Source organism: Letharia lupina (assembly GCF_014066315.1).
Source record: "Letharia lupina isolate WasteWater1 chromosome Unknown contig_15, whole genome shotgun sequence".
Taxonomy (NCBI): Eukaryota; Fungi; Ascomycota; class Lecanoromycetes; order Lecanorales; family Parmeliaceae; genus Letharia; species Letharia lupina.
Genome location: NW_023502984.1, coordinates 323,335 through 348,417, shown reverse-complemented (window position 1 = coordinate 348,417; position 25,083 = coordinate 323,335). Strand labels below are relative to the sequence as shown.

The following is a 25,083-nucleotide window of genomic DNA, read 5'->3' as shown; positions in this document are numbered from 1 at the left end:
CAGCACTGATCGATCTAAAGCTCGGAGTCTTCCTTCGCCGCCTTCCATCCTCTTCTAAATACCACTCGGCTTACAGAACTACCAAATAGCTTGTTCCAGTGAAAATAGCGACGATCTTCTAGCGCCAGTTGTCGAAAACCAGGACAAGGAGTCAGCACAAAGGTCTTCCATCATGCTCCCACTGGAGCTTTTAAGCTTAGTGTGTGGATTCCTACCCAAGCCAATCCTCAAACAAGTGCGCCAGGTCTCGAAGATATGGGAACGAGCTGCGGTCCCCTGGCTCTTCGACGAAATCTTCATTTCCCAGAACATGGCTGATCTCCGCATCGCTAAGCTTGTCATCTTCCATTTCAAGCAATACATCCGCACTTTGGTGTTTTCTACCGTCTACTACACAAAAACCTACCGGGAAAACTTTGACGAGGAGTTTCATCAGGAAATTGATTGGGAGTTCGTTGGGAAGTCCGACATCGACAGTGACAGTAACAATAGTCATTCCGACCATGCTTTCGCAATTTACTGCATTGCTCGCAAGAACCAGCAAGCAAATCTCATAGATGGTTCAGCTTCGGCATACCTGTCATTTGCCCTTACCAGCTCGGCGAATATTCGGAAGATAGTCCTCACAGACACCTCCAGCTCGCGGGTCATGTCCCGCCAGTCGTTGCAGGTCTACGAGCCGCGGAGCTCGAAAGCTTGCCCAATCAAGCAATGTGACCTTAATGACACCGATCACATCCCTCACGCAGTGCGCCAGTTCGGATTTTCCCAAAAAGGCTTTACCAATCCTTGGCGCTTAGTGCTACTCGCGTTATCCGCCACGAGTGCAAATGTCAAAGAGTTGACTATGGAGCCTCGCGACATGGAGTTGAGCACAAACACAGCTGCATTTTCGATGTCGCCCGAGAAGCTCAGTCAGGCTCAGCTCTGTTTTAACACCTTGACCAAGATTCGTTTCTCTCTCAACGTAGATACTGAGCGATTTTCTACGAAGGTCGAGACACGCCACGTCCATCGTAATGTCGCCAAGCTTTTAAGGAGTGCCATCAACCTTGAGAGTTTGTCGCTTAATTTGACAATCGAATCAGAGGTGGGAATGTCCGAATACTCTACGTTACAGAGTATACTAGGACGGTGCAGATTTCCCAAACTCCGATCGTTAACCTTGGTCTTACTTGCTTCCTCGGAGGCAGAATTGCTTCGGCTACTCAAACACTCCAGAAATCTTGAACAACTCACCATCCTCGGCCACGATTTGACTGAAGGTTTGTGGCTGCGGGTTGCGGCCTGGATTCGAGCTTCTTTGCCGCTGCTGAAGCACGCAGAGTTCAATTCGCTATTTGGTGGCTTCGAAGAGCCCTGGGCGGATACCGAATACGCGGACCACTACGGGCACGTTGGCGACTTTCTCTTCGGTCAAGGGGAAAATCCATTCACGACGAAAGCGCTAGACAAGTGCGATGCCGATATCAAAGCAAAACGGCAGATGGTCAACCCCGCTGGAGATGTTGACTTCGTAGCAGCCTGAAACAAATACCATTGAGGATGGCTCAAAGCCCCCAACATCGTCGAGCAGCTACTCGTTCGATACAACGGAGTTCAGCAGACAGCATTGGTTTTCTCGATCATCCTTGGGCATATTGTTTCCGCGTGAAATCTGCCTCCCGTACAATATCATTAGCAATCACCGCGGGATTGTCTCAAATGGGGCCAAGGTGTGTATTTGTCTGAGAACCCTCATAGCTTCAAGGGTTGTACCAAAATTATATCCCACAAAAATTTGATCGCCACATCTGCAAAGGATATCGAGCCATCGCTTCCATGGCCTCAATGCAATGAGATTATCAGTGATATTTCGCCAAGGAAACCTCTTTTGAAAATTTTGCACATTCGCATACTCCTAAAGCACTCGCCTACGCAACGACGTAGAAGTGTCTGTCATTTAGTTTGTATATCATGGAGGCCATTGTACACGCTAGCACTAACACTGCACTGTAACTCATTCAGTCACCTCACCCATGCCCTCCAGCCTTTGTCCCATACAACGTCCAGACTTCATCATACCCGCACCAAGACTGTCATTACTCAAGACCTAATTATACAAAGACCGCCAGGGGCTAGGCCTAGGTCGTGTACTCAGGTCCCAGATGCTAGCACTTTCTTGGCTTTCTCCTGATGATCATCATCCCTCGTTTCGCCATTCGGTGAGAAGTTCGTAGTACCAAGCCAAGATCGCGAGATAGGATCAGAAAAGAAAGCTTTGATTGCCTTATCATGCAACTTCCGCCAGAGTTCCTGGGATTCGTCTTAGGGTCTCTAGAAAGAATTGCTCTCTTCAATGTCCGGCTGGTCTGCAAGTCTTTTGAGCAGGCAGCTAACCCTCTCCTTTTCGACCAAGTGTACGTCTCTGATACCAGGGCCGACCTCAAAATCGCGAACCTGGCTGTCCTTTGCTTTGGTCGCTACATTCGCACTCTGGTATTCAGATCTCAGATCAACCTACATGGAGTACGCTTTGGACAACTTCCGAACTTCGGTACTTTCGAGATTTATCTTCGGAGTATTGAGCCCCCCGAATGCTTCAATCAGCACCTGGAACATACTTGGACCAGATACATCGCACAGCGCGTTGATTGGCAAGGTTTAAACGAAAACGGAGAATTAGTCGGACATCTCTGTTTCATTCTTGGCAACATTTCTAAGCTTCAAACGATCAAGATCACTGGTTGCCCAACCTTTCGATACACGTCTGGAGAGTCACTCACATTTGCCGAACCCGAATTTGCTTGTTCGGGACCTGTGTGCAAATTTGAGGAGTTCTTTGACATGGAACCGAGTTTTGGCTGCCTCACAGATGTTTGAGAGCATGGTGTTCTTTAATGCTTCCTCTTTCAATCACGAAGACTTGCGTTTAAAATATCATCTCGGACAATTCCCGCCATCAGCGCTGGCAATAGTCGATGTCTTGCAGTGCATTTGACATGTCGCAAGCACGAGCTCTTAATTTCGGAGAGAGCTTTAGGTTTTTGATCAGCCCACGAGTAATCTAACCAAGTAAGAGCACAAAACCAAGACCTCGGCACATGATGCGGATACCCAAGGACATGTGGCCAAGGCCCTGGTTGGTGCCATCAACCTTGAGCAGCTTCAGCTCTCTTTCGCAGAGAGGGAGTTGCCCCAATTTGAACAATTTGAGGCCATCTAAGGGGGCTGCAGGTTTTCAAAGCTCAAATCCCTTGGACTGTTATGCCTCCAGTCGACAGAAGATCAGCTGGTGGGCTTTCTCGGGTCCTCGCCAGGCCTCGAAACTCGGAAGCTGTGTAACCATGATCTGACGCTAGGATTATGGGAGCATGTGGCACACCGGAACAAACAATTCTTACAGCTACAGAGTGCCAGTCTACATATCTTCTTGGAGTGGGTTAGCCGAATCTTTTGGATGACCGAGATGTGGACGATTTCTTCGTGCGTAATGGCGGAAATTCCTTTACAAATTGGGCGTTTGAACGGAAGAAGGCAGAGTAACGACAGGCTCTTGCTGTGAGTATCCGACCCTTTAGTCTATCCTCAGAAACGTGTTACTCACAGTCTAAGCAGGCGCTCTAATAGATACCAAGCGTGTTCTCCGGTGTTCCTTCGACGCGTGATACATGTGGTTCTTAAAGGTGAGCTTGAGAAGCTTCTGCTATCGCAATGGGCCCAATCTTTGTACTGCGAGGGTTTTCAAGAGGCCTACTGGTTGGGATGATTTCTCATGGTACGGTGCGCTAGGGGATGCTTGGGATCATCTTAGAAGCCATGGAAAGGAGACACATAAAAATCTGCAAACAGACCTCGGACTAAGATGGGATTTTGAGTCCAAGGACAACCGGGTGTAAAAGCTAGGAAAAGGGTTTCCGCGGTATTGAATTAGCATATTGGTCTTGTGAGGAGCAGCTACACAGCAGACGCTAAGCATTCCCAACAACAACAATCGGATATTAAGTTTCTGCCTCTGGCTCTTTCTCGACACAGGACATCAAGAATCTTGGCCGAGATTTACATCTTCCCTAAAGGCGGACCATCAGACAATGTGCAGCAAGGTTGATAGCGTTTACTCCAAAACAAAGTAGCTTAGTCGTTGTTTGGTTGTCCGGACGAAGACATCTCACGTTTTTCTTGTGCACTCCTGTCACAACTCAAGAAGAACTGAACATGCTCCACCTTATACCAAATGGTCTTGACACATACACTATGTCCAGATAAACCCATCAGTTCCACTGGTATCTTCCGCTACGTCTTCCTACCGCTCGCTCTTCAACCTATCCCCTACTCCTCTCACTCAGGGCCTCTCTTTCGCACTCCTTGACCTGACACAATCTTTGCTATCACTACAGTTGATCTAATAGCCAGCAGTCCACAAGCCACATAATCTTCCAGCTGCACCCGACTTCGCTATCGCTTGCGGCTACATCAAAACAACACAACTTCAACCATCTGCCGCCGGACGCCTATCTAACGACATTCATTTCGACGCATACCAGGACCAACTAGTTGAGCTTCAGATCTCGCCGTTGGACAATCGATCAGCCTCGCTTCCTATCACACCACGATCACAAAACCTCTGACGGCGGACATCCAAGTCGTTTAGAATGGACTCCCCACCGGAGATACTGGGCCTTTTGCCCAAAAGCGATCTGAAGCAAGCTCGACTTGTTTCCAAGGCATTCGAACAAGCCGCGGTGCCACACCTCTCTTCAACGAAGTCTCCATCTCGACCAACGACGCAGACTTCCCGGTCGCGGTTCGTACCATAGAGCACTTTCCACGCTCCATCAAGACTCTGGTATTCTCACCCGTGCACTACGGGTCCGTGAGCTGGAGCACGTACAAGAAAGATTCAAGAGCCCAGCGCCGGGCGGGGGCGCGCCCATCTACCGGGACTGCCACGGCCGCGTGCGGGACTTCTTCGCCGCCGGCGACGACGACGACGACGACGGCGCCAACCCGTCCGCGCGATCGCCACGTCGGGGACCGCGCCGCCGGCGTCGGGGCGACGTGGGGTTGGGCCCGGACAGGCGCGCTATCGGCTCCACCGCGCCCTGTCGCTCGGCGATGGCGTCCGCCTAGGCCTTTTGTTCGCCGGATGGCCCTCGCAACGCGGTAGTCCTGCAAGGGCCATCCAGCTCGCCCGATCCCTTCCCGCACGCATTCGCGTCGTCCACGCCGGCGTGGCACCATCTCGAGGGCCGACGCCCTTTCGTCTCCCCTTTTTTGCAGACGGGTGCAGGGACGGCATGGCACACACTGCGGTCCTGTCCTCTGACCTACACATCCTGCAAGTTTCCGCGAAGTACGGTACGGTCGTGAGCGAGCACGGACGCGGCAAAAGCAGCAGCGGTGGGATCTTCCTTCCTTCCCTTTTTTCCCCTTCCCTTTTTTCCCTTCCCTTTTCCCCTTTTCTTTCCATCGGCTCTCATCTCGACCCAGGACGCGCTTCGGAAACCGCGTCGGCTGACTGACGATGGTCTCCTTTTGAATCCTGGCGTTGGCTCTCCAGCGGACGAAACCTCGATGGTAGCGGGTTTGATGCCGGGACTCTTTTCACAAACGGACGGTTGCATGGTGGTGTGGGAATGGCGAGGAAGCCTACTGGAAAAGGGATTCGGCAAGATGTTTGGTTTGGGGAGGGCCAATCGGATGCGTGCATAGAGCGGCGGGATGGTAGAATGGAAGGAGCACATTGATCGAATTAATGCGGCAGCTTTCAATATTCGAACCCCTAGTACTGACTATGTACATCATGAAGTGAAACGAGAGCCGACATCGACAGACTCGATGGAGAAAATCCATTGCTGGTGACGACAATGTAGCGTCTGTCTATAGCCTGTGTAAGGTAATCATTCATCGCCAACCTCCGTGATGCATCCGGCATTGATGAGCCCGCGGCAAGTAGCGCACCAAGAAATGAGCCGGAGATAACGGCCTCGTGATACATGAATGATAAGCTCGGAAAAGGTAGGATATGCAGATCATGGGTATTTCGTTTGCCTCCCATCCGTTTCCAGCCTGGGCGTCCCGTCCAACTCCATACATTGCGTTTCCCCTAGTCGAGGACGAAGGGGCTTTCCACCAAGCGACAGTGGCTCGGCCTACATCAAGCCAACTCACTGGCCGCGGTAGCCAGCGCATCCAAGCCGGGGCTCTCGCCCTCCCCGTCCGCATCCGCATCCTCATCCTTGTGCATCCCGTTCTCGCGATCCAACCCCTCCATAATTTCGCTCAGCTCGCTCCTCTGCATCTTCGGCCGAGCCACCCTCCCCGCCCGCGGCGGCTCCATGCCCATTCCACTGCCATCGGAGTCCACATCCATCGCATCGGCCCCCGCGCTCGAGCTCGCGCGACGGCTCCCTTTGGCGCTGCCGATGACAGGGGAGCCTGCAACGGAATCGTTCTTGCTGTTGGAGTGCCTGTGCGTGCGCTCGTGTTGTTTCATGTTGTCCTTCCTTGTAAATGCCTTTTTGCACGTAGGACACAGGATGTTTTTCTCGCCCGTGTGTTTTTTCCCGTGCCTAGCTGCGTGGCCTGATGTCGTGAATGTGTCGGTGCAGTTGTGGCGGACGGCGTGAGGGCAGGGGTATTTTTTCTTCGGGGGAGGGTTTTTGGTGGCGGAGGCGTTCTGACCGTTGGCGGTGGCGGTGGTGGAGGCGGTGAGGGAGGTTGTGATGGGGGTGTTGGGACCGGTTTTTATTGTTGCGGAGATCGGTGGTAGGGAGTGGGAGGGTGTGTTGGTTGAGGTTGCTGATGAGGGTGTCGGGAGGATTGGGGAGGTGTTCGTACTGTAAGGGTGTTGGAGCTGGGTTTGCAAAGGCTGCAGGGTACCGCGGTGGTGGAAGAGTCCGTCTGGGTAGCCGTTCAGGCTTGGGAGAGGCTGCTGGGAATCGAGATTGTAGTAGGGTTGTTGAGATGCTTCGTGTAGGGTCGGATAGCCATTGGGGTTGGAGCGCCCGAAGGCGGGGTTGGTGTAGTAGGGCAGGCTATTGCCATTGCCGTTGAGTAGATCGTTGTAATTTTTGTTTTTCGGATGCTGGCCATCCATGAGATCGAAGCCGTTGCTGGGTGTCATTGGCGATGGAGTTGACTGGGAGAGGGAGGATTGCGAGTCGAAGCGCACGAGCTGAGGTGTTGGCGGGGAGCGAGTGTGCCGCGGTGAACCGGAACTACTGGTCGAGGGTGAAGAGTTGTAGCCGTCGCGCGATGTGCAGGATGATACAGATGATATTGAGATGCGTGAACGGTTGGGGATTTTGGGTTGTGAGAAAGTGTTTTGGGTGGTGGTAGTAGTGTTGGAGGAAGAGTGATTGAGAAGCGACACTCGCCTCCCGCTGGAGTCCTCGCCGTACATGGCGGGAATTTATTTTAGACAGTGGACTGGCAGGTGGGGTTTTTGTCAACACCGTCGCCAGCGATCTGATTCCTATGCTTCCCAATATATTCGAATTGACATTTATGAGGGGTTTAGGTGCACTGTGAGCTATTCATTTCCCATGTTGCAGGTATCCGTTGGTCGGCGCACAGCTGGGATCGACTGAGGAGCAAATGAGCAGCAGGAAGACTTGAACGAGGAAGAGACCGACCAGCAGCAAATGAAGAAGAAGAAAAAGAAGAAGCCAGGCGGGGGGATGTTTGGACGGCGAGGACGGAAGTGGGACCCTGCGCCTTTTGATTGATTACAGCAGCAGCAGCTGGTGGGATGGAGAAAGGGTCCTCTGTGCAAAGAAGGGTCTTTTTTCATTCAGTCACCTTGTCCTTTTGGCATCTTTTTCTTTCCCCCTCTGCTTCTAGCTAGGGACTACTATGACAAGTAACTGGACTGGTACTACAGAGCGCCAAAAAAGCAACTCTTGACGGCTCATTGCTCCGGGTTACGTTTTACGGAATAGAGGCAGACAGCTTTTTTTTTTGATGGTAATCGGCCAATGGGCCAATGGACCAATCGCCGGGGTATGCAGGTGAATTTGTATGCAGGTGAGTCTGATGTGCACGGGCACGCCTCCGAGAGTCAGGGTTCATATGCAGATGGGGGCACCAGGGGGGCCATGCTTCCCGTCCACTTAATAGGACTCGAAGTCCTTTTGCCGGTACTCAGAATCAGATTGCCTGGAATGAATAAAAGGGTTTCGGGGCTAAAAACTAAAAAATCCAAAATCTCCAAAATCCAAAATCCAAGGTACATGTACTTTAACTTAAAAAACAAATGTCTGCTGCGGACCATTGTCTCCGCCGCCTATAGCCACAAATTAATTCATGCACTTCTTCCACCCGAGATCGAATTTCACCCGTCGCCAAGGAAGGGAAATGCGATAGACTCTAGCCCATCTTTTGCACGCTAATTATACTTTACCTCGTGACAGGGACTGATAAAGGACCCCGCCTACAAAATAATACCCTCGGAATTCCGAGCCGGAGAACCTATCGATGATGCAGCTGTCAGTGGGTTTTTTTATTCTCCTCCATACTCAAGCGGTCAATGTCTCATATTCAGCATGGCCCATATAGGTCCTCTTGACGACCATGTCCTTCTGCACATCTATCAGCCCCACCTGGAACAAGCTCCGTGTCTCAAGAATGTGGTGCATCTAATTCGAGAATAAGGAGAATCCTTCAATCTCATCGACGGTTTATGTGTGTGGAGAGACGGGGGAGTGGAGAGCCAAAGATCGTTGTACCAGGGTCCAAACGAGGGTTGCATCTGAGACCCGGGCTTCCTTAGAAAAGGACCCTGAAAGCTGCTTGATCGCTTTGTCGAACCACTCATCATGGAGAAGCGGAGCAGGGTCCGACGCCCAGCAAAACCCAAAATCAAGCCAAACGTTGTGAGAAACGGATCTGCCGGCCCAGCCAATCAGAAGCAAGCAAAATCCGCGAATCCCCTCAGCTTGTGCAACCAAGGCATGTCGATCTTCAGAGTCTAGACCTGACAAATGTAACAAATCAGTAACATCAACGCCACACCTAGAGGCTCAGATGAAGCTGTCATCAAAGCTTCTACTGGGGAGTGGAGGTGCGGACTGCACTCCGCGGAACCTTGAACCCCCAGCATATAAGGTCACAGCGGAAGGCTACCGCAGTGAGGTTGTTAGCCACTGGCGGCGCCCTTGTCCCTAACCAATCATAATTCCAGGATACGAGAATGAAAAAGACCCTTGACGCAGGGCTTTATCATTTACAAGGCTTGCCGAGGGAAAGTCACCGCATCCCTCAGGAGGTATTGCCGAGATGACAAACATGCCATTCACGCTTTGCCATGTTGGCAAAAGCGCATCCCTCGGGTGCTCGAGACAATTTGTAGTACACCTAGCGAACTACAACAAGATGCAACTCACCATCTCACCACAACGACACGAGCTACGAGAACTTATACTACGACGAAGTTGTAGCACTGGTGAAGCGCTACAAGCCTTGCACTGAAAGTATCATTGTAAACATGACGATTGGGATATTGAAGCAGCATACTTGTAAACTCTTTCGCATGAGCTTCGCTTATCCAGATACTAAGACCCGGCTTGAGTACCATATACGGTAGTAGATAAGATAATAATATAACCCCATCGTGCTTTGGGATTCCATAGAAAATAGCCCTGCCACTCCCTTTGCAGACCCTGCCTCCTACTGTCTCGTTGTCTGGACTATCCAAAGGCTGCTGATGCGCAAATTTGGGGTAGAGGCTTCGACAGCGGCTTCCAAGGCCTCCAGATGGCCGAAATGAGGTCGTGAGGTGCGTGCGCGTCGTGTGCTGATCCAATCTCTCGCGCTAGAAAAATCATGTATATCTAGGTCGGCCTGAATCGATAAATGGCATGCCATGCGCACGCATGTGCCATGTGAAGCCCGCAGCCCACTAAGCGCTCCAGGCATCTGCACTCGTTGCGGAAACGTGCTGTAGGAGGCAGTTAACTCATCTGTCCTATTGAGCTCCCAGACGAGTTACTGGTGACCACGTGAATGGGTTGCATCGGATAGAGCCCCAATTGTCAGCATCTTTCGATGGCAAGGCGGGATAAGAGATTGATGGCAGTAGAAGCGAAGACACAGCTGGTGTTGCCATGAGGGAAAGCTGGAGAGTTGCTTCCATTATATCTACGAGTATTCCCAGAGACGGTCTTCAGGGCAATCTTCTGGAGAAGTGGCCTAGAGACGGCCCAAGATCGAAGGACACGCTAACGAGCAGTGACTCCAATGACCTGACGCTTTCTCGTAAGTGGAGTAAACAGCTATGTTGGATTCAGGAGAGTGCCGAATATGAAAATGATGTCTTTGACGCAAGTATGCCATCACATCTGTACAGTCGACCACGCACCCTGCAATCCACACCGTATAACACGATCCTTCCAAACCTCTACGATCGATCACTCCTGTCGACTTCCATCCTCAGAAGATCTCAGAACACTTGGATGCCATCAAAGACGTTTTCTGTCCACGTTCCCGCCGCTGGCCTCGGCCACAGTGCGCTTTCTCCAGCTCCGCATACGATCTTCGAGTCGGCTCACAGCCATTCACATCGAGATGATCAATAACTGATGCCCTGTATCTTGTACAATGCTGAGCGTGCTCTTCGCGGGTATCGACTGGACCCGACCAAGCCCGTGTGAACAATTATCCACTCTTGGCTCGGAATGGTCGAATTTCAAGAGGTAGGTTCGTAGCTTCTCTTTGTAGGGAGGAGCGTTTCCAACACATTGGCGATAACTTTGCATTCCATTGTCAGCTGATCATGAAGGGCTGGGCCTGCAGTTGGTACTAGTACGTCTTGACCTGCTGATGAGCCTATTAGTGAAGGCTGGCTTCAAGGTCCGTTCCGTTTTTTGAGACTTTGATGTCAAGTGTTTTTTCAGGTCGAGCACCATCCTGCTCCTATTTTGCTTCGACTCGAGAATTGATAGGCAAAGGTGTTCATAGCTCTTGCATCGTTGTCCTTGGGAGAAAACTCTTTGATATCCTGTCACTGACCACAGTATACGACTGCTCATGCCTCAAAGATCTGCACACGCATATCATAAGGGTGAATGTGTTAGAAGAGACATGCTCGCGTCTTGGCCAACATTAGCACACTACAACACACAAGTTGTTTTCCATAAAAATATATAAAAGAGCCGCTGAGATCCCAAGGGTATTCCGAAAGCCTCGAACCATTTCTCCTTGCTGGCCTCGAGCGTTGGTTAGGGAGGGATTTGTCTTGCAGTGTAAGCAATAACAGCTTTCCTCTCAGATGAAATGCAGTCACAGACGTAGCTTTGCGTGATGTCTTTGGTGAATACTTCCTGGAGGACAAGGCATTGGCACATATTATAGTTGCAATTACGATGCAGCATGATCCAGAACTGTGATTAAGAACACTAAGCTGATGGTATACATCTCACAGTGACCGACTCGAAATGTCTTACCCGTCGTTACCGTCAATCTTTCCAATCTTGGACCATCTTCAGCAACAGCAAGAGAATTTCCGGCTCGAAAACAGACACGACATCATGACTCAAGTAATACCAACTTCTCCTCTACTAAAAAAGCCTCCTTTCCTTTCCAACTCTTGCAGTCCCCGTCTCCACTCCGCAAACCCTCCCTCTTCTTGCCACAAGTCTGTAGAGATTCTAGGATACACCTCCAGGCATTGCTCGCCATCTTCATCCCGACAATCCCAGATCCACCCCTCACTATGGAGCAAGATCAGTCGTTCAAATCCAACGATCATGGCTAATAAATCAATAACAAACAGACAAGCCTGGGTCTCGAGACCTTGTCGACCGAAATTTAGCTTATCATCGTGTGACATCCCTTCTTCGACCACGATGCTGTCGAGTTCGGCCCCGTCCAAAAGCACGACGGCGGTATGCACAGGAGGTCTTTGGGCACCACGAGAGTCTCGAAGCATTTCTCCACGCTGGCCTCGAGCGTTCTTTTCGGAGAAAATCTTTTTGCGATGTCCGAGTGTTCCGTACTCTAGCACCGTTATAGTTTATGGGTCTTCTTACTCTCACTGTGGTAATTTCATCTCAGAGATCCTCTTCGCGTGACTTCCTTTTAACAAATCGGTATCATAGTCCAACCCCCATGATGATTCCAAGACTACACGACCAGTTCTTTTCAAGCGCAATACCGGAGAAGACTGCTTCAAGATGATGCATCCCACAGGGTCTATCATTCGCCTGAACACGCTTTCCTTCCACATTCGCCTGAACACGCTTTCCTTCCCACACCAGCCCACATCATGTTCAAGCGCCTTTCCATCACCGCAAGCCGAGACTTTATGCAAAATTCCCACGACTACTCTTCCCTCCTCATACTCATCAGGATGCGCGGTCTACGATTGCTCCGCTCCATTTTGAAGGCAGAGGAACCCGGGCACGGATTGCGCTATTCCGACAATGAACGAGAAGGACCTGAGAGCAATGGCCGCCGGTTCATGGAACTTGTGCACGGCGAGTTCACTCACGTGAAGGAGGTCACGGTCGAAGGTTCTACGGCCGTCGATTACACTACGGGCGACGGTGTAGCTCTTCCGCGGGTGATGTCCGCACTGGGGGAGAGGATCAAGGGCTGGGAAGTGCCGAAATTGATGGTGCAGATATTTTGGGGGGGGGGGTTCACGGGGCGATACGGAAGGTTTTGAGACACTGGTGGGTTTTACTGGGCTTGCAGAGACTCCGTGGTGGGTCGCCGTGGAGGTGGTCGAGGAGTTAGCGATTGCAAGGTGCCGTGAATACAGAGGCGTTGGAGTTGCGTGGTGGGGCTGTGAAATCCAGGTATTGCCTTTTTTCGAAGATGTCTCTGCACTCTCTGACACGTGGACGTGGATTGATCATTGCTTCTTGATATGGCCCGCTGGCTGCTGCGTAGACGATACTGGCGTCCACCGGTGGTCGGCAGAGGTCGCCATTGATAAGTTACATAATTTCATACGCGGACTCTATGTACTCAAATCAGATTTCAATGAAGATTCCTGTGACTGTGATGACGGTGAGATTAGTTTCTCTGGGTCGAATCGACCCCGAAAAAGTCTCAAGCTCACTCGACCTGCAGTACCTGATGCTAAGGGACATAAAAACTCCCCGTGGCGCAACTTGAGGAATCACACGAACGAAGAATTGCAGTCGGTATCGTCAGTAGAATGTCTGGACCTGATTTCGCAAACGACACCGGGTAAAACCAATGTTGCGCAGGTTGATGATAACTCTCGGCTCAATCGTCACGATGCGGACTTTGATAGGGGCCTTCAAGGATCGCGCGAGATTCGGACAAGGTTTTCTGCGACTTGTCCAAAGGGAACTTGGCCACGTCCAGACCATCATCATCAACGACAGTCAAACAGTTGGTAACAATGCCGATTTCAGCTCCCGGATGACGTTCGAGTTAAGGAAGAGGAATAAGGCTTGGGTGCCACCGTCCTCGACCTGTGACAGCTTCCGCACGACTTCGAGCCCATTTCAGTACTTCGGCAGAGGGATCATGGCGAACGTGCTCGTAAAGGAGGACTGTCTTAGATGCTCGAGTTTTTGATGCCCGAGGCGGGTTGGAAGACAAATATCGTGTCTTCTAGGAACGGGCTTCTTGCGGACGAGTGCCCACGCTCGGGATCGACTTGACTTCCCCAGGTTGCGGAGATGGGGAAGCTTTGTCTACAAAGATAGTAGGGGTAGAATACTCGAACCACCGAGGCTTTCCTCTATGTGGAGGCCAAATATGGACTAGCGTCAGAGTTATGTATCTAAACACTCAGAGTGTTGTTGTTAAAGGTATTTAGTTCGTATTAGGTTCGATTCCTAATGGCGCTGGTACAATGGTGTTGCGGTGCTTCTTATTTTCTAGTGTAGTAGTCGCAACCCAGGAATCCTTCAACCATCAACTCTTTACGGTACACGACCAAGCCCCAATTTCTGTAGACGGATTCCTCAAATCGCGTATATGGGCTTAAAGATGACCACTGGCAGTAAATCAGTCTTTCGTGACGTTTAGCACTCACATTTGTGATCAAACTGACCTAACACAGCCAGCCAAGCTAGCTTTCGATGAAACCTACCTCACTTCAGTCTATCCTACCTTGATATCCATCAGATTGATACTTGCGACCTAGTGAGAGAGAACATTTGATCTACTAGCTCTACACTTTCATCTTCGCCTTTCCGACAGTTCAGGACGGAATTCACTTACGCCTCCAACCTCAAATCCTTAACACTCGGAACTTTCACTTTGACCCGACCACTTACATCACACACGCTCACCGAAACAGACTGAAGCAACGTTCAAAGCGAAACGTTAAAAGAGCTAGACAATATTCGAGCTGCAGCATTGGAGATACACAAGCGAACATTCATCATGGACCGAGGTAAGCCACTCAAGACTTCAATTGCATCGATGAACGGGCTTGAACTCACGCCTTTGCAGGAAAGCCTACGCTTGAGGGCATGCCTGTGGAGATCCAGATGGAGATAATGCGCCCCTTCTTGAGAGGCCCCTATGCTAACATGATTGTCTTATACCCGCTAGACTGCTACCGCTGGGACTTTGGCTTTGGCTCTTTGGGCATCTTGAGCGTCTCAAAGCATTTCTCTGCAATAGCACTGAGTGTGCTTTATGGGGAGAACGATTTCTATATCTGGGGTCTTGAACGAGAGCTGGAGGAATCTGACGAGTCGAAGGAGTGTGGCGATGAGGAAGGACTCGTCGGTTCTCCCGTTATACGTTTCAGCCACATCTGGAAAGGCTGACATGTTTCATCAGCTCACACACGAACGTCTCAAGTCTGTCCGTTGGAGCAACTTGAGAAACCTGCCAAAGGACCAGCTGACCACAATATCTGCTGTTGACTGCCTTGACTTGATCTCGCAAACCCAGCCCGGTCAGGAGCGACTCAAGAAACTCGGCATCAAATTAACTCACTACGTCTTGATGGTTTTTCTGGAAGGCTCATTGCTCCGAATCCTCAGGAGACTGCGTGGGCTACAATCCCTTCAACTTCAGTTTGACGAGGCATGGGGCGAGTTCATTCCTAACAAGTCCTTACGAATACCAGACTGGCCTGAGCGCTTTGGCCGCAGCTTCCTGCTTCTTATAAAGAACGAGCTCGGCCACATAAAGGCGATCACGCTACCCGCAAACCCCTGGCCTGCTGACGCAGCTCATATTTCTGGCTGGATCTCGCACGAGCTGGAAAAGAGGAATGAGGCGTGGGTGCCACCTGCGCCGGCGTATATGAATCTTCATAGGACACCCTCTAGTATTTTCGTCTTAGACCCGCAGATCATCAGGTTGCTTGCCAATGCAGAAATGTTTTACAGACGAAATAGAGACAAAAGCCGCATCCCGTGCCTCGAGGACGCCTATGGGGTATTTCCCTGACTTGCCTTCCTGTAGCTTGACCGGTACTTTTGGCCCTTTACAGAAGTCCAGTCTTCTACTCTCATTGACATGCCAAATAGTACGACATTGCTTGGTTTCCACTATGCGGGGCTCCTGCGACAGGGCAAGGACAACGACATGCTAGCAACGAGGCTTGGTCGCTCACGGGTCGTCTGACGGGGAGAAAGTTTGGCACTTGCAGAAGCTGAAGCTGCATTCGAGTTTCCCCGGCATTCATATTTCACAGCTTGCTCGACCACTGCTAGTCTTCGATAAGATATGTCCGATCGGGGCGCTCAGCAAGGTCTCTACATAGAAGGTCAAAAAACAAGCACGATCGCTGCAACACTCAAGCCTGCCCATTTGACATTCACCCCACAGTCACTACTGCTGCACCCCATAAGGTGTACCAGTCCGCACTGGCATTGTTCCCACTGATTTGGACTGTGAATGCGCATCGGAATTCTGCTGCAGATGCCTTCATCCTTACGATCCACATATGCTATCCCAAGGTAAGTCCCCATCTTCGATGACCGTTCCTTCTCGATAATCCTATCATTATATCCCCATCTGATGGAGAGATTGCAGTGGGCGCTGTGTCCACTCAATTTCACAAAATGATAGTGGACCACATCTAAAGTCACGGATCTCAATCAATCAATCAACCGAGGCCGAAACTTTGGGTCGCCGCAACTTGATAACTGTTGACATCTGTGACAGCGCAAGCATCTTCTCAACCAGCCTTCATAGCCACCATGACGATCGGGTTCCGTATCAGCAGAGCTTTCGGACCACCCCGGATACGAGTTGCACGGGAGGCAGGCTGAACTGACGTACTGGGGCAGGCAAAGAAAGACATCTTCTCGGCGCAATGCCCCCCCAAAAAGAAACAAGAGGCAATGCGGAACAGGGATTCAAGGGTGGTGGACACACGCATGGCCTGCGGGTCCTCGGCCTCGTCAGATATGCAAAGATGGTTGGTTGGTAAAGACGGAATACTCGATCTCTGCTCCGCTCTCCGGGCATCATGCTACCAGCATCGGCGCAACTGGAGATCCGCCCGAGCCGGACCTGGAAGCCGGGTGATGATGACCCATGGGATATATCCGGAGCAAGTGATCGGAGACCTGCCGACTCGTCCGCTTCGCCCAGCTGATCAACCCCACGGTCCCAAATTGCTCAGCGGAAGGACGAACCCCCACACGAGCAGTGTCTATCTAGCCGACTCCACCACACCGAAAGGAGGACCTGGGTAGATCCTCTCTGGTGGGATCGAATCCCGACACCAAAGACACTGTTCTTCAATTTTGTTACTACTGGGAGGATGTCGAATCGCTTCATGCGTTCGCGCTGGCCGGGTGGAACCGTGCCGTGAAGCGGTGTCCACACCTGGGTATCTTGCTCCTCCTCTCCTCCCTCAACCTACCCGTGCGATGAATGAGATCTCTACCCAAAGAGCATTCCCCCACAACCTTCTCATGCCATTGTCAAAGCGCGAACCCGTGTCCTCGTGCTGATACAAGATCGGTATACTCACAATGCAGTCAAACATTTTACGACGATACCGAGGTGTAGAAATGGACCAGCATACCTGTATGTTGCGCTCTGCTCGTTCAGTGAAAGTATCGTTGTTCATAGGTTTACGTGAAAGCTATTGTGTACACGGAGTATTTTGCTGTCAAACAATGACTGTTTCTCATTCATTCTTCTTTAAAAAAGATACGAACAGCCATACGCGTGGCCACAAGAGCCCCTGTTCCATAGCCTCAAAAAGTGTGCTTCGTTCACGGTATTTGCGAGTTGAATATGTATACACATTACCAACGCAACCAATTAATGACGTTCGCTCACGGCAGCCCTCTTCCCTCGTTGACTGCATTGGCGACCTGGCTGGTGTTTGGGCGATTTTCTACCGCCAATCATCAGCTTCGATGTCTTATCGGTGCAAGCCACAAAGACACTCACCGGCATATCGCTCATAGCTATCCATGTATAACTCATTGGTGCTGGTCGTTGCCTTGACACCCTCATTCTCCTCAATGGCTTTTACCCAGCTTGCCCATCGACTACCCGCTTCCGGTTCAGGCCAGCCGCGGTAAGGTGTTAGTACCTTTTTCAACCTCACGATCCAAGGCGCGAATTGGATGTCAACAAAGGAAATGTGAGGGCCGAAAAAGAAGGGACCGGACGGATCCGCAGCTTCGACGATCTTCTGGATTCCGTCCGTGAGCTGCCGTGCTTGTTCGACTTGCTGGCCACTGTCTTGAGATTGCAGTAAGCCGTAGAAGTGTGGCAAGATGTTGCGATTGATGTGGTCAGACCAAAGGCGGCAATGCGCTCGATCTTTTGCATTGGGTGGTAGTAGTGGAGCTCCTTCATTGAGGTCTTCCAGGTACTCCATTAATACTGAGCTTTCATAGCAGCCCCAGTTGTTGCCGTGTTGAAGGGCCGGAATGAGTCCGCGGGGATTGATCCGCATCAGCTCTTCGGGCTTCTCGTATGGATCGACCTCAATGTATTGATAATTGAGACTTTTGACCTCCAGTGAAATCCACACTCGTTGTACGAACGGACTGAAACGAGAGGTCAGTCGCAGCTAATAAATTGTACGCAAAAGCATCGAGGATTTACCAGAAGCAGCTGCCATATAGCTTCATATCATGGTCCTTGGAGTGCTTCTTCACTGTGGTTAGAGCAAGTCCAGTAGCTTTCTTGTGGTATGTTTTCTTGTCAGAGTTAGCATTGTCAGACATCATTCGGAAGGTGATTGATAAGTAGACAGGATGAAGGGCACGATTGAGAGTAGAGAGTCTGGATATCAAAGAAGCACTGGCAAGCATTGAAGAAGCTTGTGGTGGAAACGAAAGCAATTCGCATGGTTCGACTCCTATGACGTGTAGCCGACTTCGGATCGCCCCTATGCGGAAGCTCGACGCGGTGTCATGCCGCCTTGAGGTCTCGCTTTCCTGTGGTAAAAAGCCCCGGGAATTAAAAAAAATTGTTTGCTTACCATGGATTTCCTTCTTTCCTTTTCTTCTTTTAGAAAATGTCGATGAAGGCTACTTTTCTTGACTTTATCACTCTCCTCGATGGTGTGTTTATGCGCTCCAGCCGTTCCATCACCTTTACCATTGGCTCCGTTCCCATTGACTCGCTGTATTGTATAGAATCTTGCCCCATCATTGCCAGCTTCGGTAAGGGTCGGGAGCCCGTTGTTTGAACTTTGTGTAGTGGAAAGTGCTTGTCCAGGAGCGAAAGAGTTGTCATTGGCAGGGGTTTCAACCGGAAAATCCGTACCCATTAAGGCTCTTGCTCCCGGAAAGTACTCCGTGATCTTGATTTTGACGTCGCATAGATCGCGTTCCCTGGCTTGCCGCTTTCTCTTCTTCTTATTGGGGTCGTCTGACTTTGCCGTCCCGGGTGGTCGCCCTTTGAGTCTGCAATCCCAGTAGTGAGAGACGAAAGGCTTGCGCTTGTAGCGTTGAGTAGAGCGATGGGAGTAGATGTTGTCTACGTGTGGGAAGTACGTTTGGAATCTAGCCCAGAGAATTAGTCACATTGACGGCAATTGGCCCCTTCAATCCACCTACTGCTCCTCAGTCAAAGTGATAGCCTCGTCAACGTCAAACAGCCTTCTCCGCCATTGCTCCAAATTGGGAGGGTTCGGTACCATCTTCATGTTACTGAAATGCCCCTCGGTCGTTCCCCCACCCGTAACCGGGACTGGCCGTAGATCCAATTCATGTTGTAGACGCCCCAGCTGCTCATCATGAGTCAGGTGCGCAGCCAGTAGCTGGGATTGAGGATGCATAGTCGGTGCCAAGATGCCGAACTGGCCTCGACTGCCGTCGGTAGTCTGCTGGGGACGCGTTCGGGAGAGAAGACCAAATCCGCCTGCATTGGATGGGTCAAAGACATCATTTGGCTGGGAAGAGGATACAGGTGGGTTTGAGCGAATCTCCTGAAAGCGAGGTTGATTGGGTCTCGGACCATCAAATGAGCTTGATTCAAAGGCGTTCCCTCTTTGCGGGTGCTGTAATTGAGGCTCGTTTGCCAATTGAGGGTCGAATTGGAAGTCATCTAGCCCAATGTCTTGCTGTGAGGCGAGGTTAGTGTGAGGAGGGTACGGCGACGAATGGAATATGGTCCCGTCATGAAGTTGTCGAGCCGGGAAGTGATGAGGAAGAGATGCCTCCATTGCGACAACAAAGGTTCCCGGCACTCTGAATATGTAAAGGCGGCGACATGTTAGCTCTTCCCTGCATGCGTATCGGCCGAGGTCGAATGACATAAGCTAAACCTGAAGAGTTTTAGTTCAATATGAGCACCGATGTTCACCCGATGGTGAGGGTGGTCAGACTTCTGTCATTTTGATGTCTCGTTCTATTCCATCAACACCCCTTTTGATGATTCATTGAGGAGGGTAAGTGTGTCCTTACTCTAACAGTCATCATCAAAGCTACGAATGCTCCGCCGTCAAAATGGTAGCATCATCTTCTCACAACATTGAGAGAGGCCCTATTATCCGTACAGCCATGTCCAAAGGCGCTGGCATCCTGCGCTCGTATTTCGTCGTGATTGCTGATATATTTCCATTGCATCAGTCGCTATCAGTCATGAAGCTATTCACATCTGTCCGATAGTATTCATCGTTCATGCCACTTACTATTGCGTGCTTTGAGCTGATTCTCGCATTATTTCTATCGCGCCTTATCAGGGCCATATGGCGTAGGTACCCAGTTACCCATTGCACAATAAGCTCATTCCAAATTGGCAAATATTTCCTTGGGATTCTACGATTCTTTATGCACCTCGTTCCTCGTACTTCTCTGTCCCCCCGTCTTTACTTATCTCTTGCTCCTCAACCAGAACAACTCTGTTCTGGTGATTTGTCGTACCTTTACAAGATGTTGCAAGTAGCGTTACACTCCCCTTCAGAGCCATGGGCCATTGGGAATGATTCTCTCCCAAGAGCCCATTCAGATCGCCAAGACCCTGCATTGCCAACAGATGATCGTCAACAGGCCGATCTCGGAAGCCATCTTGTCGTCTCCCCATACACTACTTTACAGCATCTTCTTGACTTGAGAACACTCGAAGAGTCACAGAGACTTCTAGCCAGGGCACTGACAGTCCTCCAATCCGTCCGAGGAGACTACGCTACGGCCCCCTACCACCAATCATTCAATTGGGAGGCGGTGATTGACCGACTAAAGTCGTTACTCGAGCTCTCACAATACCAATGGAAGCGCCAACATTTCTACATAGTGGTCTTCAGATCCCAGGTTCCTCCAACTACTGACCGCACGCACCTCGGTGCGCTCGACCAGAAATCCCACATGGAAGCTACCAAAAGCGGTGGATTATTGAAGTATTGGTTCGGACTGCCCGACGAAAACGGGAGGAACCTGGCAACATGTACTCATTCTGCCGTTCCCAAGGGCCAGATCTCCAGACATTGACACTCTAGGCAGGCATATGGCGCAACTTCGCAGACGCGCGCCCGGCCAGTGTTGGTCCGGGACACAAAGAGGCCATGAGAGCAACCGTAAACATGTACACGGAGTGGAAACTGGAGCGGTTGAGGTTCGAGGTTGGCGATGGCGCTGGGGTATGGAGTATCACACCGTGGGAAGATTGACCTGCACCAACGCCCGGGTCTACGTACGCAGAGATGGGCATAGAAGAGCGTTGCATAGCGTGCGAATTTCCTTTCCATTGATGCTAATGACATAGATGAAATGGACGTAATCTCGGGGGTAAAACATGCTACCATTCCAGGCACCGGAGGCTACGCTGGTATTGCGCATTTCGCTAAAATCACATCTGAAGCAGTGCCTCCTACAAAATGAACCCATTAGAACCTTGATCTCCTCTTTCCTAGTCCACTAGCGCAAGGTCTTGGCCCACAAGATGTCCTCTCAGCGTGGTGTCTGCACCAGCAAGGACCCCCCGTCACCGGGGTCGCTTCTCTCAATCTTGGAATGATTACTCGTAACTTGTATTGTTAGGCAGTTCCAGATTTGATATGTAGGTAGAGTGGGAAGTTCCGGTGATAATTCCTCAATATGAAGCTATCCTGCTACCATGTATAGTACAGCTCTAAGTGAAGTATGTGCAGGCCTTTGATAAATGTTCATTAGCAGCGTGTAAGGACGATTCGAACAACGAACCAGCACCAGGTGATTAGCACGAGCCTTCCGACATCGATAATCAGCAGCCGTCTCCTTTCTAATGATATCTTCTCCCACTCTCCTTCACCCAGTCCTCCCCGTCTCCCACCCCATACTATCCATAAGCTTCTCCCAACCACCGTCCGACGTCATGCCCGTCAAACTTCCAGGAGTCATTCCCGAGCCGGGCGTCATTCCGGTCCCCATGTCCCAGCCCGCTGGAATCTTAAAAGGATCTTCTTGCTGTTGTGCTGGCGGGCTCATTGCGTGTTTGACACCCTCTCCGGTAAAGATGGTACTATGAGTGGGAGGTGCGAATCCCATCATGTAATTACCTCCTCCGCCAGTACTGGACGTAGTTTGGTCATCCTCATGTCCCTGCGATGGGGAGTATGATGTATTTGATGACGAGTGATTATAACTGCTGTTCGACTGCGGCGTTGGACCCCGGGAATTGGCGGACTGGTCGGCCATTTCGGTATCCAAGTGCCGATTGTTCGCATTAATGGCGTTGATCTTGTCGTTATCCGTAAATGAGTTACGGCCCGCCACCGTAGCGATGTTGCCTTGATTCCAGTCGTCGCTCGGAAAGATTTTCTCATATCGTTGAGAGTGGGCGTCGGGCTTGTTTTGAACTTCACCTGGAGGCCGATAGGAATGGGATTGCACATTTTCCGGAAAGAAGGGTCGAGGTGTGCCATGCATTCGGGAAATGACGTCGACGTTGCGGTAGGCATATGTTCGCTGGCGAGAATCTTCTGTCCGGACTGTTGGGCTTTCTTTCTTGGCGTCGTCTTTTGGCAATCGTGTGTCTTCAGAGGATCGATTATCGCCGGGAGACGGGCCATCTTCAGATTTTTCTGAGATGTGGAAGACAGGGGAGCAGTGAGTCTTGCTGCCAGCGTAATCGGCCGGCAGATTGCTCGAGTCCTGGCATTGAGTCAATACGTGTTGATTTGGCTAAAGCTTAATGCGATGAGTGTCAGTGAACAAGATAAGGCTGCTTACCATTCCTTCCACATATCGTGACGTGTAGTCCGGATTGTGCAAAAAGATGTCTAGACCGCTCCCCTCGATATCCATGTTCAATTGGACCAAGAATGATTCTGAAAGGGGGTTCTTCCTCTGTATCGCTCGCATGGCGGCTAGGAGGAATTCCAGGGACTGTCGAACTTCCTGGTCATTTGGCATCTTCTTGAGATACTGAACAAAGACACGAGCGGCAACATAGAGGCAGAAAGCCATGAAAGGGTTCATCTAGCTGTCGTGAGCAATGATGGCTTCATGTAGTTGGAGGGGGTTTAACTCACGCCTGCAACATCTATATGACTGGTCAAACGCATCACACCGGCTATTTCCGCTGCTGCCAAAATGCACCGAGTTCTGCTCTGCTCAGTTATGTTGTCTGGTAGTTGGTTCTTCTCTGCTTTGAATATCGCTGCTTGGTGGAGGCATATTGTGGAAGTGTGGAGGGCGAAGTTCAGGAATACAATGTTGGGATTTCTTATACCCGAGGGCAGCCGGAGATACGAAGGAAGCTGGAGAGCCGTTTTCAGCAGATCGTTATCCATAGTGCGATGCCGCTTCCAGAATGGTCCATTCATGTCGTGTTCTTGTTGGTTGGGTTCCGGGCGGTGAAGATGGGTGAGATTGAGTCCAAAAAAGTGGGTGACGAGCACGAGTCCGGCTAAAGATGAAAGCTGGGATGCTTGCTGAGGTCTCATGGCTTCCTCTAATGTTGGCGCTTTCTGGGCTGTACTGCTTTCATAGGCCTCCTCGCTGACTGGGAGGCAGGTCATGATCTGAAGTGATGTTAATGCCAGGTCTACTTTGGTACAATCCTCTCAAAGCGAAGACTTACATCTCTTTCATCAATCGCCATTGGCCAGCCTGTGCCGATACTAGCGTACCGATCTACACAGTAAGCCATCCAAAACGTCCTTCTCCGCTCCTCACGTTCTGTCCAATCTCTTGGCGGCGGGAGACATTGCTTCACGTCCAAGCCGACACCGTCTACTCGATTCAAGCCCATCATGAGAGCCATTCGTGCCGCGCGACCGACACTCATCCAAGCTCTTGGGAAGTACATCATCTTGAATTCGTACGCGCAAATGAGGGTCCAGGTCTGTGCGTGTGCAAGGGATACGAACGCTTCGCCTTGGCCTTTCATCTCATCAAGCTCGATGTACTTTCGTGCCCGTCTGTAGAATATATCCTGGTGGTGCATGTATTTGTCTGTAATGGAGGCTGCGTGACACCACATTATGTATCGTAGGCAGATTGGTGGGCGCCTGTCAGGAGCTAGATTCATGGAAGTATAATACCGGTATTTGTGAATCATTGGTAAAGAGGTATGTATCTTATCGAAAAAGACCTGTGTTCTGTGGTCTTGTCAGCATGCCCCGATATAGGGGCCAGAGATCATACAATTCATCGACTGCTTCCTGCGTGGGCATTGGTTCTTCCAGACCAAGACCTATCATCTCCCAAGAAAAGTTCTGATCGAGGTTGAGATCTATCTGTGGCACAAAGTCTGAGTCTGGCATCATCTCTGAAGCCAAATTCGTCATAGGTAGCATGATGGGGTCGTTGGTGGGCATGGAATCGTAAGATACACTGGGCATCGATTGCTGCAGTCCTGTTTGCATACCCATAGACTCCCCGATCTCGAAGACAGTTTCCGGGACTCCATGTTGCTCAGGTTCACTCGTGTTCTTAGATTTTTTATTATCTTGATTCTTCAGCTTTCCCTCGACTTGCGCTACGCATGATAGACAGCATCAGCCCAAAGATCCCAAGTTAAAGGCAGATAGTGTACCGACCTAAACGTGCTTCCAAATCTTTGACATACCCTCTCTTCGGTCCACTCTTTCGCCGTACTTCATCATATGCACAACTATGTCCAAGTCTGGCGCATGTCGCGCATTTTGGCTTGTTCCCATCGCACTTCAGCTTCCTCTTTCTGCATATCACGCACGCAATACGCTTTAGCTTCGCCGTTCCGTTTTCTTCTCCAGTAGCATCGATGCCATTCTGGTCGTGAGGACTGAACGAATCTTGCGATTCCAATTGCGGCTGCCTGGAGAGATCGTTAAAGTAGCCGTCGTCGTCGTTAACCGCGTTGAAGGTCATGGTCGGATATGAATGGAAGGGATGAGTAGCCTAGAAAACGAGACAGTGGCTCTTGACAATTGAGTAGGGAGAAGTGCAGGCAAAGGGAAGTATTAAATGTTTGTACTCGCTGGTTGTACATGATCAACCCCCGCCAAGCCAAGCCAAATCAGCCCTACTGGAATCGGCATGCCCGCCGCCGCATCAGGAAATGTAACCGAGCTGCAAGATTACAGATAATGCGAATACGAAAGTCACTCTACGATTGAAGACAATTGGTCGAGCTCGAGGCTGCCAATCCGTCAAAGTTCTTAACAGGTGAATTCGATGTTACTCTATCATTGCTAGATCTGTATCCATGACCTAGACGTTCCCGTCCACCTTTGCGAGTACGAGGCTGCAGCAGGAAACGGCAGGATTGCGCAGG

The 25,083-nt window shown here is 50.6% G+C and overlaps 7 protein-coding genes across 7 annotated transcripts; 4 read left to right on the top strand and 3 right to left on the bottom strand.

Annotated features, from left to right (window-relative positions):
* Nucleotides 1-172: 172 nt before the first annotated feature.
* Nucleotides 173-1,528, top strand: HO133_002562 (uncharacterized protein; the record flags this gene model as incomplete). The annotated part of the gene is made up of 1 exon (XM_037293488.1): nucleotides 173-1,528. One exon carries the CDS (start codon nucleotides 173-175, stop codon nucleotides 1,526-1,528), a length of 1,356 nt encoding a protein of 451 aa, XP_037150317.1.
* Nucleotides 1,529-6,136: 4,608 nt separating this feature from the next.
* On the bottom strand, nucleotides 6,137-7,384 carry HO133_002561 (uncharacterized protein; the record flags this gene model as incomplete). Its single annotated transcript, XM_037293487.1, has 1 exon — nucleotides 6,137-7,384. One exon carries the CDS (start codon nucleotides 7,382-7,384, stop codon nucleotides 6,137-6,139), a length of 1,248 nt encoding a protein of 415 aa, XP_037150316.1.
* Nucleotides 7,385-12,244: 4,860 nt separating this feature from the next.
* Nucleotides 12,245-12,646, top strand: HO133_002560 (uncharacterized protein; the record flags this gene model as incomplete). Its single annotated transcript, XM_037293486.1, has 1 exon — nucleotides 12,245-12,646. The coding sequence occupies one exon, from the start codon at nucleotides 12,245-12,247 to the stop codon at nucleotides 12,644-12,646; it is 402 nt and encodes a 133-aa protein (XP_037150315.1).
* A 1,703-nt stretch (nucleotides 12,647-14,349) lies between these two features.
* On the top strand, nucleotides 14,350-15,372 carry HO133_002559 (uncharacterized protein; the record flags this gene model as incomplete). The annotated part of the gene is made up of 3 exons (XM_037293485.1): nucleotides 14,350-14,359; nucleotides 14,419-14,696; nucleotides 14,755-15,372. The coding sequence occupies 3 exons, from the start codon at nucleotides 14,350-14,352 to the stop codon at nucleotides 15,370-15,372; spliced, it is 906 nt and encodes a 301-aa protein (XP_037150314.1).
* A 1,847-nt stretch (nucleotides 15,373-17,219) lies between these two features.
* Nucleotides 17,220-19,570, bottom strand: HO133_002558 (uncharacterized protein; the record flags this gene model as incomplete). The annotated part of the gene is made up of 5 exons (XM_037293484.1): nucleotides 17,220-17,281; nucleotides 17,338-17,945; nucleotides 18,004-18,098; nucleotides 18,383-18,908; nucleotides 18,963-19,570. The coding sequence occupies 5 exons, from the start codon at nucleotides 19,568-19,570 to the stop codon at nucleotides 17,220-17,222; spliced, it is 1,899 nt and encodes a 632-aa protein (XP_037150313.1).
* A 709-nt stretch (nucleotides 19,571-20,279) lies between these two features.
* HO133_002557 (uncharacterized protein) lies at nucleotides 20,280-21,224 on the top strand (the record flags this gene model as incomplete). Its single annotated transcript, XM_037293483.1, has 3 exons — nucleotides 20,280-20,790; nucleotides 20,847-20,983; nucleotides 21,072-21,224. The coding sequence occupies 3 exons, from the start codon at nucleotides 20,280-20,282 to the stop codon at nucleotides 21,222-21,224; spliced, it is 801 nt and encodes a 266-aa protein (XP_037150312.1).
* Nucleotides 21,225-21,629: 405 nt separating this feature from the next.
* On the bottom strand, nucleotides 21,630-24,677 carry HO133_002556 (uncharacterized protein; the record flags this gene model as incomplete). The annotated part of the gene is made up of 6 exons (XM_037293482.1): nucleotides 21,630-22,475; nucleotides 22,554-22,802; nucleotides 22,856-23,347; nucleotides 23,407-23,746; nucleotides 23,973-24,306; nucleotides 24,368-24,677. The coding sequence occupies 6 exons, from the start codon at nucleotides 24,675-24,677 to the stop codon at nucleotides 21,630-21,632; spliced, it is 2,571 nt and encodes an 856-aa protein (XP_037150311.1).
* Nucleotides 24,678-25,083: the final 406 nt, after the last annotated feature.